This window comes from Callionymus lyra, chromosome 11 (assembly GCF_982586985.1).
Source record: "Callionymus lyra chromosome 11, fCalLyr1.hap1.1, whole genome shotgun sequence".
Lineage (NCBI taxonomy): Eukaryota > Metazoa > Chordata > Actinopteri > Syngnathiformes > Callionymidae > Callionymus > Callionymus lyra.
In genome coordinates this window covers 16794716-16816774 of record NC_141828.1, presented here as the reverse complement: position 1 = coordinate 16816774, position 22059 = coordinate 16794716, and the positions used below count along the sequence as shown (strand labels likewise).

The 22059-nt window shown below is 36.0% G+C and overlaps 1 protein-coding gene across 1 annotated transcript in view; it reads right to left on the bottom strand.

The window, feature by feature from the left end:
* wdr27 (WD repeat domain 27) overlaps positions 1 to 21186 on the bottom strand; it is a 35884-nt gene extending 14698 nt beyond the window's left edge. Inside the window, exons 1-21 of the mRNA XM_087802410.1 lie at positions 20702 to 21186; positions 20381 to 20522; positions 19322 to 19446; positions 19123 to 19236; positions 19003 to 19054; positions 18851 to 18921; positions 18686 to 18773; positions 17617 to 17710; positions 16999 to 17081; positions 16800 to 16864; positions 15992 to 16104; positions 14487 to 14560; positions 9076 to 9145; positions 8461 to 8532; positions 8290 to 8393; positions 7682 to 7771; positions 7140 to 7261; positions 6280 to 6413; positions 5999 to 6096; positions 4447 to 4568; positions 844 to 941 (exon numbers count right to left, since the gene is read on the bottom strand). Coding sequence (XP_087658536.1) covers positions 844 to 941; positions 4447 to 4568; positions 5999 to 6096; positions 6280 to 6413; positions 7140 to 7261; positions 7682 to 7771; positions 8290 to 8393; positions 8461 to 8532; positions 9076 to 9145; positions 14487 to 14560; positions 15992 to 16104; positions 16800 to 16864; positions 16999 to 17081; positions 17617 to 17710; positions 18686 to 18773; positions 18851 to 18921; positions 19003 to 19054; positions 19123 to 19236; positions 19322 to 19446; positions 20381 to 20522; positions 20702 to 20836 — 2066 coding nt within the window. The 5' untranslated portion in view covers positions 20837 to 21186. The remainder of the gene's footprint in view (positions 1 to 843; positions 942 to 4446; positions 4569 to 5998; positions 6097 to 6279; positions 6414 to 7139; positions 7262 to 7681; positions 7772 to 8289; positions 8394 to 8460; positions 8533 to 9075; positions 9146 to 14486; positions 14561 to 15991; positions 16105 to 16799; positions 16865 to 16998; positions 17082 to 17616; positions 17711 to 18685; positions 18774 to 18850; positions 18922 to 19002; positions 19055 to 19122; positions 19237 to 19321; positions 19447 to 20380; positions 20523 to 20701) is intronic.
* Positions 21187 to 22059: the final 873 nt, after the last annotated feature.

Here is a 22059-nt window from a genome sequence, read left to right as displayed (position 1 = left end):
CCACTCGCAAGTGCAACCCCATATAGTACTGTATCTTTAAAACCCAAACCAAACCGGTTCCATACACTGAAGCAGTCTAGGCTGCTTCTCAAAACACTTCTAATAAGCACTCCAGCAAGTTTAAATAAACTCTTCTGTTTTTAGGTCAAAGTAGGAAGTGATGTTTTGGCTACAAGAGATGCGTCACTGAATCCCCGACTTTGCTGAGGTGTTAACAATGTCCATATGCATTAACTTTTGTGGGGGCTTCTCCGGTTCGTCCAGGGTCTTCTGAGGACAATAAAGGCACCAATACGTCTAACTTTCTTCAAACCTTGACCAAGTCCTGCTTTGGTCCTTGAAAATGTTTTTATATATATTCAACAAGTTTGTTTCAGGTTATAGTTTCTGTGATATTAAAACAGTCTAGTTGTTGATTACTACTACTACTTGTTTTTTTACCCTATTTATTAATGGATGAAAATCCATTTGATCTTTCAGTTTAAGGGGTACAACTTCCCTCATTTATTGAATTAATGTATCTTTAATACATTTATTTCTACATTTAAAAAAAATATAAATAGTTCAATTGACTCGTCTTATTTTTTGTTACATATAAGTGTTAAGTGAAAAACAAAGAAAAATGTACATTTATTTAATAATTAGGCCTCAAGGTATTTATGGTATATCTGGTTGAACTAAGATAACTAAGAATTAACCAGAAAGGTATTTAAAAATATCTCTATATATATATTTCCACAAGTTATTATGTCTAATGCATATCAATGGTCCAGTTGTCATCTTTCTCCTCATGAAGTTAAATGCAACAAGAATACTTTCGTAGTCACACATATGCATACCAACCTTAGTGTGCGAAGATCCCATATCTTGACCCCGTCAGTCACTGCGCTGGTGAGGAAAAGGTTGTATGATTCTGAAGCTTGCGTGGTAAACATGGAACCCTGAAAAACACATTTTTACACCATCATTGTTGTGGTTGTGCTCTTATAAACTCTATTATCGTCAAGACAATGGAAAGGGTTTTAGTAAAGGTCACATAATTGCACCATTAACAAAAAACAATTTTTAGAATTCTGCTTTGGATTAAATAAAACAATTGCATTTTTTTTTATGACTCGCGCAGTGAAATATTTGAGTTTCCACTGCAAGATCCTAAACACAGATTCCATTTATGAATTTCATACCAAGCTGTCAGATAAAGCATACAAGTGAGTGAAACAGACGGAGAGAGTGAGCTAGCAGCGGTCAGGGTGTTTTGTGTTTAGATTTCCATTAAAAGTGTGAGAACGGGAGTCTGAGAGGGCATTTCCAGTTCCATTTTCCGAGAAGTTCCCTTCTCTTCGGCTCTGATGAGTTCCAGGTGAATTAAAAAAAAAAAAAAAAACATCAGTGGAAATTTGAAGTGGTAAAAACTGCTTCACGTCCCTGATGTTTGATCCACTTCAGAACTTAAGAAGAGCACAAACCAGAGGGAAAACTGAAGTTGTGCGTGTAGTCCTAAAGCAGGGGCAATCCCTGTGATCCAAAGGAATTAACCCCATAGCATCTGCAGGCCCGTGGGCAGGCGGTTGGAGGACCCCACATTGACGCAATAGTCCAGCTGAAACAACACATCCCTGGCAGTCTGCAGTGTTTGGCACACAATAGCTGGCGTGACAAAGAGCAGGCATCTCTGAGTTGAAGGAGAAAAGTCAGCTGTGAGCAGGAGTGAATTGCACTTGAATAGACTAACGCATTTAATCCATGCCACTGGCTGCGGTTTATCCAGCAAATCCAGGCTGCCCTGAGTGTCGAGCCTACGCCGGCCAACATGAACCGCAGAGTAAAGTCAATAGCCTGGGGTTGCTGGGTCCGCACACGTACAATAACAAAAACACCTTTGTCTTGTCACAAATGTTAACTCAAAAGATTTTTGGATTTTTCCTAAAAAAATGACTTTAAAGCAGCACAACTGAACATTATGATTTAAAAAAAAAAACATATTTTCTGTTATGATTGGTTTCATTTTGAACTCACTAACACTAACTATTAAAGGGATGGTTCCCCCAAAATTCAAAACTTTACTCATTTTCTACTCATGACCACTAAAGGTTGGGATTATTTTCAGAGTAATCGTCGTTTTTGGGGTTATACGCAAAAGTGTATGTTAATTTTAATGTAACGACTAGAGCTCAGTTGTCATCATCGTCTATAATGTCCCTCTTTTATTGAAGCCTCAACATGAGGAATTGTAAGTCTGTATATTTCAAACTTGTTTTTAGTGGAAGCTCCCCATCTCTTAGCTCCTGCTTGAAGTCTTTCCTCATTGAAACACATTGCGTTCAGTGTCAGTTCGCTGAAGGTCTCGCAGCTTCGGCTAAAAACAAGCTTAAAATATAGACTTGTTTGAAACAAATCTGAAAATTCCTCATGTTGAGGCATCAATACAAGATGGACGTTACATACGATCAATATCGAGGTATTTGAATGTTTCTTCTTTTTGGACGAAAATGAAGACCAAGACCACTTAACTCCAGTCGCTACTTTAAAATGAACATACATTTTTACCTTTTTGAGTAGAAAACGTATGATGTTAGAATTTTGTGTGAACTATCATTTTAATTAAAAGAAGCAACTTTGCCTGTTTAACCCATGTGACCACTATACCTATTTAAAGCATAGGGTGAGATGACAGTTGCATATATTTCTATGATGAAGTCTGAGCGTACTCCGAAAATTGACTTTGGCTGGGTTTAAAACGTCAGTTTTTTGTAGTACCGTCCAAAATGATTGGGAAAACCAAGTATCAAAACATGCTTCGTCTTTCTTATGCTACGGTAACACTTGATTCAAACTCAATAATGTGGGGATCTTTCTTAAGAAAACTCACAGATGACAAAGGCAGTGAACATCAGATGAACTTGTCACTTGTTAGTAAGTTTTCTTTTGCACTGGACATTTATTGTTATTGATTAATTATTATACATCACTGTAAAATAACAGATTGGAGTGGAAATTTACAAAGCTGAAAAATAAAAAATAAATATTTTTATTATGTGTAATGTCATTTTCTTTACGTTATAATTGGTCCTTTAAAATTGGTATTGTAAAAAGAATGGTTCAGGAACCGGTATCAAAGTAAAGTATCAGGACCTATACTGAAAATGTCCGATTGATACAGAGTCCTAACATTGAATTTTCTGTTCCAGAGTTATCTCCAGCACCTCCATGGAATCTTCTATACTCTCCTCTTTTCTCACACTGTATCCTCCCTCACCCTTCTCTCCGTCCATCTGTCTACCCCCCCATCCTTCCTCCCACGTCACAGCAGGAAGCCGTCAACAATGAGTCTGGTTCTGCTTGAGGTTTCTGCCTTCTAAAAGGACGTTTTTCCTCGCCAACGCCACACTGTGCTTTACTTTTTATTGAGTTGCTGGGATCTGTTTTTCCTTTCTCCACTATAGTCTCACTTAAACTGTAAAGTGTCTTGAGATAACTTTATGATAAGACACTTTAAATAAAATGTTATTGAATTGAATTGAAATATGTGTTGAAGACATTTCTGTGTAGCGACAATGCAATAACATTACCACAAACAAACCTGGCTAAACTTGATTAAGTGCTTCTTTTTAAATAAAGAATAAACAGTGACAATCTGAAAACATTGACAAGAATGAGGGAATGGCAATGGATAAGAGATATATCTCAAGTTAATTGTTCTATTTTTAAAAACATATTGGATGAACATAATCTGAACTAAATGTCTTTATGCAATCATAACCTAAACCAGAACAGATTTACATCGTAAATACATCTATAAGCAACTTTTCTTCTTGAAATTCTGATTTATTACAGCATAACGATCAAAAGGCTTTAGATCGTTGTCCAACATGTCTATGTTAGACTTCTGCAAATTGAGCCCATATTGGTTAAGGACGCCAATTGGGAGGACGCCCACGGAAAACTCATAGTTCCACCATCAGATAGCACTGCTCCAAGGCCATCACTGAGCTCACAATCACCTGCTTCCATCTCTTGTGACAACCTTAATCCTGTCGTGTGACAGATTTACATTCATCCGCTCGACGAGATGAACGCAGCCGACGACAGCTGAGTCTTTCATGGAACCTTGAGTTGTTGTTATTATTTAAATTTACGCCACAAGCGCCTTCAAAGAAAAACTTGCGTGTTATGCAACGGCTTCTTCTCTCCAATACGTCTTACGTAACATGGAACATCTGCCAAGAAGCCCGAGGATGGAGCTCACACTACCTACTGATGCCAAGCTTAGACATTTCTCAATGATATGGACAATTTATTTATACAGAGAACATAAACTGGAAATTAAATTGATCATTCTTGTATCCAAAGCTGAAATATGTGTTACTTGAGTTGCTCTATGGCGGGTCAACCCAGGGTTTCCTATATAATGTACTGGAAGTTTTTTATAGCCTCAAATCTACTCACTTTGTTTTGGGCGATGCAGTGGATTGCTCTGCTGTGAGCATCATGTAGCTCTGCTGCGACTTTACATTTGTTCATGTCGAATATTTGTATGGATCGATCTGCGCCGCTGACGAGAACAGCATCTGGGAGGTGATCAAGGAAACATCTTTATTTTTTTTGTAGCAAAAACATTGTGCCAACAACGTGAAGTGATTCACAGAGAACAATTTTGATTCTTGTTTTGTTTTTTTAACTAAATATTGGATAGAAAAAGGTTAAATAGAGATTTAAAAGGAGATGAAGACGAGAGTGTAGGTAGGGTGGACTTTAGGGGTGATCTTTGACAGAATGTGTTGATATGTATCACGATACAACAATACAATATATAGTGATAGTGTAGTAACAAGGATATATGTGTAGTATTGTCAAGTACTTGACTTTGGTGTTGTGATACTGTAGTAACAAGGATATATGTGTAGTATTGTCGAGTACTTGACTCTGGTGTTGTGATAGTGTAGTAACAAGGATATGTGTGTAGTATTGTCGAGTACTTGACTCTGGTGTTGTGATAGTGTAGTAACAAGGATTTATGTGTAGTTTTGTCGAGTACTTGACTCTGGTGTTGTGATAGTTTAGTAAGCCGGATATATGTGTAGTATTGTGGAGTACTTGACTCTGGTGTTGTGATAGTGTAGTAACAAGGATATATGTGTAGTATTGTCGAGTACTTGACTCTGGAGATGTGATGGTGTAGTTACAAGGATATATGTGTAGTATTGTGGAGTACTTGACTCTGGTGTTGTGATAGTGTAGTAACAAGGATATATGTGTAGCATTGTCGAGTACTTGACTCTGGTGTTGTGACAATGTAGTAACAAGGATATATGTGTAGTATTGTCGAGTACTTGACTCTGGTGTTGTGACAATGTAGTAACAAGGATATATGTGTAGTATTGTCGAGTACTTGACTCTGGTGTTGTAATACTGTAGTAACAAGGATATATGTGTAGTATTGTCGAGTACTCCATCCATCCATCCACCCATCAACACTGGGGGCAAAATATTTTGGCCGGAATTTGTCTTTGGACAAATAAAATGTGTAAATAAAGTTGTATCCATCTATATATAGCATCTATATTTACCAACAGGAAATATGAGTCTAATTGTGACGCTGTCTTCTTATTCCCCGATGCTCAATCCATCCTAATTTTCTCTGCGTGTGACCTATAACACATAAAATGACTGCCTTCAACATCCGTTTTAATCTTATTTAAAGTGTTTATCTCATCTGTTTCTCATCTCAACAACTTAATAGTTTACCATGACAACGTGTACTTTAATCCACTTGGATTTTAAGCCAACCATCCGGTGGGCCCACATAAAATAACTTGGCGGGCCTTGAGTTTGACGCATGCGAGTTGGCCTGAAGTTTGAAACGACAGCACAAATACGTGTCATGATGTGTGGTTCAAGAAGCTCTGTAGCACAAAGCAGCTGCAGTTCTGGAATCTCTCATAACTGAAGAGTCGAACAAGGTATTTATATTCTTTCATTTGCAAAAAAAAAAGGATACATGACAGGAAGTCATTGACTGCAGACAAGCCTGTGATGTCGGTTCCGGATGGAGTCAGAATTTTCTTGGTCAGTTTGATCACACTCCGCTGCTGGTATCTAAGGACAAAAAAAGTGATTTCAAACTAAATTAAATCAACATATTAACAGGTATTATGTACTATTTTGAATTGGGGAGATTAAATCAGTCATGATATAATAAATACTGCGAATATTCTTTGCTTTGAATACATATAATTATTCTAAAGTCTCCTTTCCAAGATTTTTGTAGAGTAGATTTACCTCTTGATGTCGTCGCGTGTCACGTCCACGTTGTACAGGTACATGTTAAGAGAATTCCCGGATGCAAGAAGCACAAACTTGTCCAAGTAATAAAACTGGGCACATTTGATCTGTTTGGAGAAACTGTTGTCGCGCTAACAGGGAGAAAAAAAACAGATATAAAAAAGAAAAACATGTTACAAGTGGAACAAAGGTATCCTTTTTTTCCCCTTATTTTAAGATTATACCAACAAAAAAAACAACACTTTTTAAAAGGAGTCGATTCGGAATGTTCTTTTTGAACCTCCTTCAGCAAAGCAAGGCAATCTGTTTCCCAGTTTTCCAGTTGAAATACAACGTGGTCACAGCAGTGATTCCTTCCTCAAGTTTAAGTATAACTGTGCAAAGCTATTTGTAATTTTGGCTAACCTTAAGAGAACTATGTCCCTGAAAAAAGAACCGGATTTCCAGCCAAGTCATTCCACAGGCAAAGTAAAAACCTACTGCCTAAGAGGGATTAAGAAGACAACAGCAGAGTAGTGGTTGGCTTCAAAAACAAGGGAGACCCCGGATTTTATTGTATATTTTATAGCCTTTTGTTAGTATAAATCCGAGCCACAGGGTCGCCCTACGGTAAAGATCAGGATATCCATATGTTATGTGTAAATATATTTAAAATATGCTTGACAAAATAGATTAGTCAGAAAGAATGACCATAATAATTTAAGAATATAATTATTATATCACTACAAACTATTATTTTCTTTCCATTTTGAGTTTAACAAAGTGTTTGGGGGGTGGTTGGCTAAAGGAGCGTTCTGAATAATGACAGAACAGTGGAAGAACAGTTGAGATTGTAACTGAAAACATGAGGTTTTCACCATGATAATTGCAGGTTCTGCGCTGCCATTGGTCCAGATCCGCAGACTTTGGTCTTCTGAAGCACTTAACCAGTACTGCCTGTTGAGGCTCCAGCTCACACTGCTCACAGGCTTGTTGTGTCCTGCATCAAAAAAAATACAAATAAAGTTCGAGTTATATAAAGAAAATAATAGTGAAAATAATATTTGACCCTTTCATTTGAACTTATCTCTGCTGCCCCCTTATGGACTTTTTTTAGCTGCATTAAAACATATAGGGACCGTTGGAGTGAATTCAGAAGAACATAATCTTGATTCATAGAACTTAAATACAATATTAAATCAACTTAACAGCCCCTATGATGTCATTTGAAATAAAGCAATATATTGGCTAAGAATGTTGGGAGTAAGACATTATGGCCTTGAACAAACTTTGGCAATGTCTGAAGAAAAGTTAATCATGACAATAAAGAGGCTCATACTTGTTTATCCTCACATGGCGGCTCCAAAAAAGCACGGATGACAAAAGCAAGTATCATGAATAAAAAAGAGTGAAATTTTACCGATGAAGACGGATGGATTTCCAGATAGGTTGGACTTGTACAAAAATACAGAATTGTCACCAAGGCCGCATAGGATTTGTTTTCCATCACCTGAAGGGGGGAAATAAAAGAAAGAATTATTTTGTAATATTAGTGTATTTGCATTAAGGTGAAGAATATAAGTTATTCTGATGCTTTACAATCACTTAGTAGCTAAAGAAATCAAGTTTTCAATTGGAGTTCATGTGTGAATCCACTAGTGATAAGTAGTGTTTCCAAGTTGTTCAGCTAACAAACCCAAACTATGTTTTTTATTAACACATTTTGTCCCTAGAATCACAAGAGAATTAATTTATTTTAGTGATTAAATTGTGTGAGTTTTATGAGCTCACGTTTTACATTTTTTTGGCGAGTTCATAATACGAATAAAAGCGAATTTCAACACCTTAAAAACTTCAAAATTCAGATTGAATTGCACGACAATGATTTCCTGCAAATTCCTTTGAAACATGTTTATCTTATTTAGCTAATAGATAACAGCGAAATAACGCTTTCATAACCTCAATGGTCGATGTGAATAGAAAATAGTTTAAGCAGCAACGACGTTAAATTTAAATCATAATTCTCACTTGAATACTGAAGGCAACCAACTGGTTTGTTACACAGATCCAGATTGACATGTTGAACTGAGGGTGCTGCTGAATCCTTTGGATATTCTTTGATAGTGAAACCACTGCAGGAAAGAAAACATAAATTAGATATAATATTAGTTCTTAAGTGTTTAAATGAAATGTACTTACGCGTTTTTGTCAGGCTTGGCGTACGGTTGACCTTTAAAAACATTTATTGTTTTATTGGAAAACATCGCTTTCCTGGAATTAATAAAGAGAAATTTAACTTTACAGTTTGTGGAACAGGAAAGAAGGAATAATCTCTCCTTTACTCACATATCAGTAGTTTAAAAATTCTGTATTGACTGATTTGCGAGACTGCTACGTTTATGCTAAGAACTGTGGTGTTAACTGATCTTGTGGTGAACTAAACCCTGACTATGGGTTCCAGTGCCAGACCTGTCTGAGACTCCGACACTGGAGGGTTTGTTGAAATCGTCTTGTTGAAAACTCTTGTCAGCACAAATTTTAAACACTGTTTCTTTTATTTAGCGCTGGCAGAGTCCAAGCAGTGTGTGCGGACAGTATTGTGAAAGCTGCTGCGACACACTTTGATCTAACAAACCCGATGATATACACAGTGCAGGAAGGGATTTATCAAGAGAAGCGAAGACAAAACAGTAAACACAACCGCTGTCTTTAAATCCGAGCCTATTACACCTTCTAAAAGGGAGCACAATAAGCTTCTGTACGAGAGGTATTCAGAGGTTTATTTACAAAGCAGGCATCTATAATGTCACCAACCTTGGCGAAGCAGAGTATCCTGATGACTTCACCCTCGAATGGAACACAAGCGACTGCTCCTTCATGTGTCCTGAAGATAAACAGATAGAAAAGTACAGGGATTCAACCAAAAAAAAAGTGTTTTATTTTAATTTTCTACATACAAGTCAAGAGGTAGTGTTTTTTCCAAATTAAACTAAACTCCTCCGACACAGACTTTGATGGGGCATTGGCTCCCGATTCGCTCTCCATCCTTTTGCAATGTTTCAACCAGATCATTTTTTCCACCCAACTTGACTTTCCAAATGCCCCGTTTGTCAAACAGAATGTTAAAAGGAAGAACGTCACAAAGCCCTTTGACAACGATTTATCATTTCTCTTACGTCAACCAAATGCTAATCTGTTTTCTTTCCCTCCTTAAATTAATGGCTATAGCAGTTGAAGATCTGTTTTTAAAATCATAATCCAAAATAAATAACGGAATCTAGAAGGATGGAAAGAAAACCGGCAATGTCTGAAATCAGTTTTTTGTCATATTACTGATGCTTTTTTTTGTTGTGAATTATTACGTATAATCACTAAAAAAAACATTGTATGTGTTCCCATTTTTCTTACTTCAAATCATTTAACATTAATACATATTAAAGCACTACATTAATCTAAAACAAATTATTTAAAACAAGCGAAAAGTGGAAAAAAAAAAAAAAACCTACTCCGACCTAGGAAACATTCCATCTGGAAGCCTCATTTGTCTGTTATCTTTTCATCGTCACACTACTGTGGCGAAATTCTGAGCAAATATTTTCCTGCGCTGATGACGCCTTCTGTCAACAATTAACTGTGCGCTCATTTTTCTTCTGCACTTTAATTAAAACATTTCAGCGTACTTTGTTCCATTATCGCTTCACATTTTTTAAGGCTGTTTATTGCATCTTTGACACTTCTGTAAAACTAAAATGTGTTTTGGTACAACATAGGAATGTAGAAACATAACTAAAACATTACAGAAATCTAAATTCATTTATTTGATTATAAATATGTTTTTAATTTAATTTGATGAAAAGGACGTACGCCATGTTTCAATGAAATAGTAGATTAGAGGTAAATATTATAAAGCAAATAGCACCATCTAGAGGCCTTTCAAAATAAAGACACTGTATCATGATACCTCATTAGCTGTTTCATGAGGCCTTATCAATGACCCACTAGTTATTAATAACAATGTATCAGGTTTTAAGCCTGTTGCTCATAACAAATTATACATTTTTTATTCCTTGTGTTGTCTCTGGGTCAAGGTGAACGACCTCCACCCCTGCATTTGGGAGGTCGTTCATCTTGACCCAGAGACAACACAAGGGTTAAAAAAACAACCTACATGCTTTCAATGTATGCAGGTCACATCATTATCATGTCTGATTAAAACTAAGCAAAATTATTTCTAATTAGGGTAACAAGAGATATTATTTTCAGATTTATTTGAAAAGTCCAGTTGTAAAATATACATTAAATACAGAAAATGAAAAACATCTTAATATTATATAGATCTGTTGGGATGAAATATTAGAACTACAAACACTTACTATAGTTTTAGTTAAACAAATAAATTATATTAAAAGTTAAAGTTAACTAACTAATAATGTACACATTCATTTTAAATGCATGTTTAATCTCTCTGTATGCTTGAATTGTTTGTTTCCCTAATGCAGTTTGGCTTTGGTAAGATTTTTTCTCAACATAATCTTGACTTGTAGAGTATTCAATTCTTACTTCACACTCTAAAAAATTAACATTTTTTAGTGATTTTTATGAGTCTGGATATGCATTTTATAGGAGCTGGAAATGTTAACAGCAAACGCCTTTAAGCTGAAATCAAACCCTCGTCAAAAATGTGCACATTTGGAGGGTAGAATATTTATTTGACACGTCGGTTGGCTCGGGACTGAAAACTCATGGAATACTGACCTCCTTTGGAATCAGCTGCTGACCCATAAATCAGCCACCTCATAATGTTTAAGCCATTGAAACCATAAAGGACATGTCTGATATTGTTTGGACTGTAACTAAAGTCTCTTGAGCGATTTACAGACTTGTTGAACCTTCAAATGTGGGTCATTAACAAGTCTTTCTAGAGATTCTATAGGAGCAGGCGGTGCATACGGAATGTTGGCTGAGGACACTTGTGTGAAGCACAGAGGATACATGTGGGCTATACTGTAGTTATATTTAGCTTTCCAGCAAAGATTACACACAATTCAATTAGAAAAGTTGTGGATTTTATTGCTGTAGCAGATGATTGTTCAAAACTGAGTTAGATTGTATTTATTAAAACTGTCTGGAGAAGCCGCTGTATCAATATACACTATATATAGGCACTATAAATTGTAAAGGTATGCCATTAGTAGATAAGAAACAAAAATTATAAAGAAGTAAGTAAGTAAGTAAGTAATATTTATTGATATAGCGCTTTTCGAGACCAGGGTCACAAACCGCTTAAACAATCAAAACAATATTCAAAAAAGTATATACTTTAAAGATCAAGATAATACTGAGAACAACACAGGAGTTCGAGAAATTCAAGGAAAAGCCTGAACAAATAGAAACGTATTAAGATGTTTCTTAAAGGAGTCAGTAGACTCCATCAAGCGCAAAGAGAGAGGAAGATTGTTCCAAAGCTTAGGAGCAACAGCCTGAAAAGATTTCTCTCCTCTGGTCCTGAGCCGTGTGCGTGGAACCATAAGTAGATTCTGATCCACAGACCTCAGAGCCCAAGCTGGGGTGTAAGGCTGGATCAGATCATTGATGTAAGGAGGAGCCTGACCATGAATAGCTCTGAAAGCTAGAAGAGACTGCCATCTAGTGGCCTTTCAAAATAAGGACACTGTATCACGATACAGTGATTAAAAAAGATTGGAGATTTATTTGTACGGAGAAAAAATGTAAAGTATTACATTTTACTTTTAAGCTAGACTATCTAGAACCATGGTGGGATATTCAAATTCATCAGGGGCCACATTATAAATAGTCACTGTTACATGTGGCTGTCAAGCCTTAAGAGAGATGGGACAAATAAAGTATTGAATATAATGGGGGAACCTTAAAAAAAATAATAATGAAAGGAAATTGTAAAATAAGTCCCTGAAGTCTGGCAGTTGATATTTTGGCTCTTTTCACCATACAAAATGCCTCCAATTTAGTCAGATTTCTTGGCTTCCGTGCACAGACAACCTGCTTCAAATCAATCCATACATTTTAAATGATGGTCTGGGGACTGGGATGGCCATTCCAGAAGATTGTACTTGTGCTTCTGTATGAATTCCTTGGTGGATTTTGAACAGTGCTTAGGATCATTGTCCTGCTGAAAAATCCAACCCTGGCGAAGCTTCAACTTTGTGACTGATTCTTGAACATTCTTGTGATACTTTAACAAGGTTTTCCAGTCCCTGTGCTAGCCTCACAGCCCCCATAACATGAGGGACCCTCCACCAAATTTCACATTAAGCAACAAGTTCTTCTCATGGAATTCAGTGAGGGTTATTTTTTCCGCCATGCATACCTCCTCTTGTTCTGACCAAATAACTATCTAAGTCTCCACTGACCACAGTATTTTTTTTTTCCAAAAATGCTTCTGGTTTTTGCATACCTCATGCGACGAACACTCAAGAAAGGCTTTTTGCGCTTCGCCCAATGAGCTTTTCCTGGTGCAAAGTACGCTGGATTGTGGAACGACTGCACCATCAGTAGCCAGATGTTCTTGTACTTCTCTGGAGGTGGTCTGTGGTTTGTCCCTGACCATTCTAACCATCCTTCGCCTGAGCCTTTCCTACCACATATTTCCTTTACAAGGACTGTCCTTGTGGCCTTCCATTTCTGCACTACATTTCTGACAGTGGAGACGGACAGACAGTCCAGTCCAGTCCTGTTAAACATCTCTTATCATGTCTTTGTAATTGAAGATCTCAAAAGCTAATCAAAGCAATTTTGTGCTGCAACCTGTCGGCTATAAATCCCTACATGTCTTGAAATGAATGTGATTAAAAGGGTTCCCAAACTTTTGCACATAACATTTCATTTTATTATAATAAAACTATGTATTGCTACTCTTTTTGTCTGGAAAACACTCTCAAATGTCTACATCTCTGTAGGAAATCAAATCTTGTAGCTGCGATTTTCTCTTATTAAGTAATTATCGAAATGATCATGAAATCTTAGAGCGGTGCCCAAACTTTTGCATACCACTGTATTTTACAATTTAAAATACAGCAATCTAAAAAGTGGTAAATGCTATAAATAAGTGTTAAATTTCATTTAAAATATGATCGAAAAGCACTACTAAAAAAATATCACCTATAAAAAAGACAGTAAGAAAAAAAGTAAACAAAAATCTTTAACAAGTTAAATGTAGACTTGAACGGGGAATATTTTCTGAATCATGTCAGTTTAATAGTATTATTATGACTAGAGGGCCACACTTTTCCCAGATCTGATCTGCCCTGAACTGTACAGGTGTGAGATGAATACAAGCACGACTCACACAATTCACTAGTTTAATTTAAAGTGTGTGTCAAATTAATCATGTTTTTTCCCCCGAACACAATATGTAAAATGATAAAGATACACATATGAGATGTTGATACATTTCAACGCTGAGCGAAAGTCCCAAGATTGAAGCTCTGGTTCATCGTGACTGTTACAAGCTGGTGTGATGACAGCAGTATCTTTATTTTTAAAAAGAGCTCCTTCTGACTGTTACCAGGCTGACGTGTGGGAACATTTTTCTTTTCCAGTCGCCTCAGAGGTTTATGGTGTAATTTGTATACTATCCTGCAGACATCCCTCCGAACACAAATGCATATAGAGGCACTAAGGTGGGTTTTGGGTCTGTAATGGATTGTGGTTTTTTTGGTCCGACAGTGGAGTCACGCAACACGTATAGACTTTCATGAAGATCCCCTATTGAGTCTGGCACGAGTGCCTCACTTCACTCCAGCTGGGGGACGTTCAACCAACATCAGCATTACATCTCCACGAGGGCAGCTTATAAACCATCTTGCTCAGTGGAGTTTGTTTTTTTTGCCAGAGTCTTAAGAAACCACAAATTGTCTTATTTTACAGTGGAACATGTGACAACTAGGGTAAGGAATCTCCCCAAATTAAAATGTTTTATGTCACAAAATTAATTTAATGTCATTCATGCTACTTTGGGAGCAAACATTTGCTCACTAACTATGAGTCTGAGCGAGAATAAGGGTAGTAGGAGAACTGGAGGCCAAGCAAAGCAGAATATGAGCCAATCATCATGAGCTATAAAATGGACCATAATTTTAAAACCAACAGCCGTCAAACAGCAGTTTTCCATTTTTATTTTTTATTTTACTTGTGTGTGCATAACTGTGGGGGGAGTTAAGTGTCTACAAAAAGTCACTGACGCTGACCTTTTTTGGATGAATGGTTGGGCTCCTTCCTCTTTAACTCGGCGTTCAGGGGCGATTCACGGAGTGGCGTTGAGCTGAAAACAAGGGAGGGGTGAAGTGAACCAGGGGGGAAAAAAAAAAAAAAACGTTCTGGAAATAAAAACCTTCGACCTTTTCCATGATACCATTATAAATGACTGCTCCTTGTATTAGTCAGCACTATTTAAAACAGATGGCAGAGATAATGAAGTTTAATATGGAAAGATAAACAAAGGCAGTTTCAGTATAGTCAGAGGGAAAAACTCATGTATTTTGGGGTTCATTGGCAGACACGGGTCACTCTTATGTGTCCGCTTTAAATCGTCTTTATTATTTTTTCTGTCTATCGAGATGAATAAAGATTCAAATAACTGAAGAAAATTAGGAATATATATTTCTAATAATCTAGTCTAGGGCATTTATTTTTAGATCCTTGACAAGATACATAGAGATGACATTATAACGTATGATGAAGATGAGATGTATGTATAATATCATGCATTCTTTTTTTTATTTTTTTTTAGTAGTCGCTGAAGCGTTTACCTCAGTGCATAGTTTTCATGTTGTATTGAAGCATCTGTGTCCGATTATTTATTTTCATAAGGCATTTCAGACACAGGTGAAACTACACGAGTGTGAGGGGACCACAAATAGGACTCCCTTAAAAAATATTTTTTAATTTCAATGGGACATTTCCTGGTTAAATAAAGGTTAATAATAACTAAAAACATAGACGAGGTGTCGAATAATTCTGTGACTCTGCAGAACTGCAGATTTAAGCGACTCTTTTCTTTTCTATAAATATTATTGATTATTTATTATTAGGTTTTCTCCTCCGTTATTCATGATTGCATTTTGAATCACAGTTGAAAGTATGTAACTATTATTGTGTGTATTATCTATTCATATTTAAATCCCATGTTATGGATATATCAAGGCTTTTTGTTACTCACTACTAAATCTCCTTCTCTTATTTAAACACATGATATATTTGCTATCATTTTCATTCATTCATTTTCTGTGCCGCTTATTTCCTTATAGGGAATCATCGGTCAAGAGGCGGGGGACACCCTGGACAGGACGCCAGTCTGTTGCAGGACACACAAAGACAGACAACCATTCACACATACACTCATACCTATTCAGACAATTTCCCAAGTTCTTAATTAACCTCTGTATGTTTTTGGACTGTGGGAGGAAACCGGAGTAAACACACACAACACAGGGATACATTGGAATCAGTAACACACTGACTGTTTTTAAAACTCACATAAAAACAGACCTATTTGTGTGGTTTATTCATTGTTATTCTTGTTTTAAAGTGTCAATGTGTTGTAGTTCTCTTTAAAAAAAAACGTTCCTATTTCTCTTAACTACTATCTTACTACTGTCTTTTACACTGTTGCTTTTAAATCTCACTGTATGGTGTTTTTAAAGGCGCCTTTTAAATAAAATGAATAATCATTATTATCAACAAAAATATTTACCTTGCAAACACAGAAAATATTTCATTTCCGGTTGAGATTCTGTTGTTGTCGGACAAGCTGAACTCCAGCAGCACCACAATGGTGCTGAGTAAAGAGCTCACAAAAAACGTAACCTGTGTGCGAAATAAAAAGCAGAAACTTTTATTGCCATTTGTAAATGGAGTCACGCATTTGTGCAGGTCCCAAATCACGCACTTCTGCACTTGCACTTAATATTTTCGGTGCAAAAGTGCGTCCCAATGAGCAGTGTGCGAAAATGTAGCGCACAATGAGCACTCAAATGGCCATAGAATTGAGTGTGGATCGATGGACACTTTCCACCCTTAATGGCCGCCATCTTAGTGACGCTAAACGGAAGCTACGTCACTGACGAAAAAAATAATAATAACACAATGAAACACAACTATATAACTTGTTTCAATTGGCGAAAAGTGCTGTCAAGTATTGGCAATAGAGTTCTAACGAACGGTTGCAATACGCGTTAAAAAGTAGTAGAAGAAGAAGCTGTCGAGTCAAAGTGTTTAGCGGCAGAGTTTGATTTGAGACGGTACTACCTGTGGAAAATTCGCTCACTGGCCAAGTACATGCACTATCTTAATCTGTACTATAAACCAGTGCACTCAGAGAAGTGCATGGTTTGGGACACAGCCACTGTTTTTGACCCTTTTGAACAAATATCTGACCCACTAGAGACATTACCCTGAATATTTTATGATTTTTTAAAATATTATTTTGGTTTAAAAACAAAACAAAACACACATAACCTTCTTGACGGAGGTTAGACATTAGAAAGGGTAAGATTACTCACAGTGTTGTTATCCATATTGGAAACGCACCAGGAAGCCGCCATCGGAATTCCCAGTGTAGGGTAATCTGAGAAGATACGTATATAATCCTATTTGAGAGATGAATTGTAATGTAATGCAACTTTACAGTGGAAATCCATTATGAAACCTTTCAATTAAATTGTAGTGGGTTTGAAAAAAACAAGAGCGCATGTAGCATACCTCTGAAATATATCACAGTTCGGAGGTCTGAGGTTGCCAGATCCACCACATAAAGTCCATCCGTGCTTCCGATACATATCCAGCTGTTGTCCCAGCAGAAGCCGTCGGGAAAAAGAATGGAAAACTGCTTATCATTCTTGACTTGACAAGACATTGTAACCACACACTGAAAAAACATACTAACGGTAAAACATTTACATAGTATGAGACCGTGGGGTTTAATTTAAGTTTCCTTTCGAGTTGACGCACTCAACTATTAAAAGTCGGTAAGATGGAAACTGCTGCTAAAGGACGAAAGAAAAGGAAGTATGGAGTGATGGATCCTCAGGACGAATGGCTCCTCTGCGAGTATTGCTTTCCCGCGTGGGGCTCCATGCTGAGGTTATGATATTGTGGAGAGCTTAAGCATGGTTCCGCACTTTATTGGATCATTATTTTCCAACTGCTTCTGTGCAAGCTGACGAAGATAAACGCCGCCGCGGAGACGTTTTATGTCAAATCGGAGAATATTTTCAGTGGCGGTAGAAAGGTTTCACTCTTATTTAAAAAGTGACATGGCACACATTGCATCAGGATTTAAACGTTAAGTAGTATCTTAAAAAAAGATGGTCGACTTACTTTGCCCGTGCGGTTGTGGAGTCTTCCGGTGAGCGGTATAAAGCCATTTTCAAGACCGTTTTCGAGATTTCTATATTATTGACAGATGATTGTACTGGAAAAAATAAGTGCAGAAGTAGAGTTACATATGTTATATTGTCATTTTATACATTAAACAAACATGGCAATATTTAATCAAGAGATTATTAACATACAGATGATCAATAATCTGTGGAAAATGTCTTAATAAGATGTATAACTCGGTAAAGACCGATGGGCAAAAAAAACACATTTCTTATCATTGTTTTTAATGTGTAGTTAACAAAGGCAAGACCTGTTTAATGCATATCCTTTAAAATAAGCATTTAAAATGGTAAATATGCATAATAAAAAAAGGGCCACGTTACAGTATGTAACAGAAGCTGAGCAAAGTAGGTAAGTAAATATATTTTCTCAATATTAAAACTCATTTTGTGATATTAAGTCGACTTTTAAAACACATTTAAGGTATATAATTAATTTAAAGGGCAACCAATGTGTCGATTTAAGTGTGTCTTAATTGGATCTTGGACCTCTAATGTACTCATCAGTATGTGTCTGTTTGTACATCTTTGTCATTGAAATTTCTACATTAGAAAATGTGGTAAAGCCCCGCCCACTGGAAACACTTTTTTTTCCTGGAGATGAAATCTTGTTTACCATAACCACACCCACTCGGCCCTGATTGGTCAAACACGTCATCAATCCCCGTAGTCTCCATCACCAAGGGACTGGTTGTATAAACAAATCAGGGCGTAATTACAGCTGGCTGGGGGAGTGAACCCATTATTACATCATAGTGGGCTTCATTATGACGTAATGGGCTCTCGTAACCTCTTGTTTGCCGAGAGGGAGAACTTTATAAAGATGTGACTTAAAACATCATGATGATGAGGGACTCATCTTGGAGAGGAAGACTTCAACATTTGAAGCATGTGAGTGAGTTAGAAAAGCTGTTTTTTCCACATCAGTTGCCCTTTAAAAAACATCCCATAACAATTCTATCCACGCTTATAATATCACCGGAGTGGTGTGTTGCTGCTTATATCACCTGCAAGACGTCTCTTCTCCATCACCTGGAGATCCATTTTGGTCACCAGCTGACATTTGAAGTCATCGTCGAGAGAGAAACACCAGACCTAAAGCAAATGAATTGCACGTGTTCATCATGGTTCGATCAAATCCAAGCGGAATTCTTTAACTGAAAGAACAGCACCTGTCCCTCGGCGGAGCCCGTGATCACATGCCTGTTCTTCTCCAACATGAGAACACTAAGCAGTGGTGTAGCTGAAGCAAAGAAGAAATGAATGTCTATAACACTTCACGAATACACTTTTTTTTTTAACTGATTGGGAAAACAAGTTGTACCTGATAACACAAATGACTGATAGAGGACTGTTCTAGTGATGGAATCCCACACCTAGGAACAGCACAAACAAGTTTTTTTCTTTCTTTATAAAAAAGACAGTGTTTATAGTAACTTATTACCCTAAAAGTGCGATCCTCTGATGTTGTCACGAGAATATCCTCGTTCCAGGGACAGAATTCTGCTGATGTTAAAGGTCCCAGGTGACCAGTCAGTGTTGAGATTTCCTCTTGTCTCTTTTTGGAATTATAAACAAACCATGTTAAAAAAAAAAGTGAAGTTGTTAAAGGAAAATGTAAATGAACAAGAAGCCACTTGTACCTTTGAGTTCAGGACATATGCTGTACTTCCACAGCAAGCAGCCACTCGCTCATTAGACTTACTGAACGTCATGTGGACTGTGTGACCCAGTAAAGTCCCAATAACTGTCCCAGCAGCAACTTTACCTGAATCAACAGATTAATGTTGAAATTATCATGTGGGAAGAATGAAGGTATTTTTCATTATGGAAGCATATTGAATGGTTAAATTTGAATTATTTAAATCAATAATCTCTTTAAGGTTATATTGTTGTTTTTTTATTATTATATAAATGTGTATTTTAAAAATTAACGATTGTTTTACACATAGAGTTTGATATTCAAATGCAAATAATTTTACGGTATATTCAATCAATATTTTTTAGTTTCTATCTTTTTATATCAGTAGAAAAATACTGGCACGATCATACCAACATTTTCTATATTCAATTTAAAGAGTTACGAATAAAAACATGGAATTTAGTTAAAGTTATCATTGGAATATTGAAAACAAATATTTTTAATATTTTCAATTTTTTAATTCAATTAAATAAATGTAAACCTTAAATATTACTTTTTAAATATTAAATTAAATTATTCGAAAACAAATCCTTTCAATAAACATAAATAAATAGTTTTTGGGAAATCATAAAACAAGTGTTGAATCATTATCATATTTTATCTTGGTGTTGATATAACTAAAATATGTATTTTTAATTCGGAATCCATGGTTACATTATTATATTGTTTAAATAAAAACGTTTCACGCCTCCAAGAATTTTAGTTTTAGTTTTTGGGCAATCAAAAAACAAGTGACAACAATAAACATACATCAACACAACTACTAACTAAATAGAAATAAAATACAGATATTAGGGAATTCAATTATTAAAACAAAAAGATATTCACTGCCTGAAAAAATGTAAGTTTTAACTATTGATGCATTGAACTCAACCCTTTAATATTCTCATGCCACGATTACAATATGGCCACAATTGTCCACTAGAGGGAAGCATTGTCAAACTTTTTTCTCATACGTCTACCGTGTACTGAAATATATCATTTGGAAATTCAACTTTACCTTCTTTCACCCTCTGCTCGCACAGTTGAACGTCCCAGACAATGATATAGTCAGCAGATGCTGAACAGAGGAGGACAGAACTGCTGCCGTTACCGAAAGTCATGGCGTCAATCTCACCATGGTGACCTTTTAAAAGCAAAGTCTTTGGAGAAAAAAATATATATATTATGATATTACATATATTATATTATTATGAAATGCTATTACCATGATCAAAAATAATTTTAAAAAAAAGTTTAAACTATGTATTGTGGGGTTTTTGGCAAGTTATAATTTATTCACGAATGCAAATAATAATAAAAAATAAAAATAAATGACCACCTGCTTGCCGTCCACGGCCGAGTAGACGAGCAGGTCGTTGCCGTTCAGTGGAACTCCACAGTGGGTCGCACAGCAAGCGACCTGTTGACGCGACACTTGTCCGTCACAAGTCACGCTGAACTTTTCCGTTATCATCGTCTCTTGACTCCACTTTTCTTTTTTCTTTTTTTTTTTTCTAAACGTGAGTGGATCCACGGGCTCGGATTTCAAGTGCGGTCCCGCTCGACGACTATTATCAATTGTTCAACTCTATGGGTTTTCTCTGATCTTGTTGACGAGACGACTTCAAAGTCACGGATTTAAAGAACGATGAGAAGATAAAAGAAATAAACTACATTGTTGACCCACCTCTCTCTCCAAAAAGTCGCTATTTTTTTTTTATAAATATATTTTTTAAGTTGTATCACTTGTTTCTATAACAATATGACGACAAAATAAAAAACCCGCTTCAATAAATATTAAGTAAACAGTAAAGAAAATACCGATTTTTTGTGGCTAACGGATAAAGGTTGTGTCCACGCTATTTACGGGTTGCTAAGCTACGGTGACTGCCAGAGATCGTCTGTTAAAAGGAGATCTCACTCAAGAGCATAAACTGAAACAAAGGTATTTAAAAAAAAAAAGCGTACTACACTAAATCAATTATTTTTGTATTTTGAATTTAAATAAAAATGTTCGTTTTGTGTTCATTTTATTGGTTTCTGTTTATGAAAAATAAAATACATGTGTCCAGAATGAGACCCTCTACATTAGTAATCGTTTGTTCTTTAAAGAGGTTATGTCACTTTTACCCAGAGGGAGGCGCTGTTTTCCTCTTCGAAGTATTGTTATCATTATTTAGGTTCTTTAGATTAGATTGACTTTATTTATGCCTCTGGAGATCTCCTTTATTATTAAATATTGAAACATGAACCACATGCATTTGTCCAAAACAAAATGATATAATACACTCACACAATAATAAGAATAATAAAGGATATTTTTCCTCCAATTTCCTCACTAAAATTTGTCTAAAACCAACAACTGAACAAATCCACACAAAACTACAAGCAATATTAAGTTCCTGTAAAACTCCCCGAGAAAATGACATTGGTAATTATCCAAATTATTTTTTACTTTTAATCAATTAAATACTTTAGATACCATGTTTTTCCCCCAATTTAAATTATATTATATATTTTGTTTTATTTATTTTTCATTGCTATTAATTATTGAAGTTTTTGTATTGTTTTATGTAAGTGTAAATATTTTATTCATATTATTTCATTGTTTTATTCTGTAATGTCACCACAAAAAAAGCCCTGTGTTGTGTTTACATCACTGGCAATAAAAGTTTCTTAAGTATATTTTTATTTTAT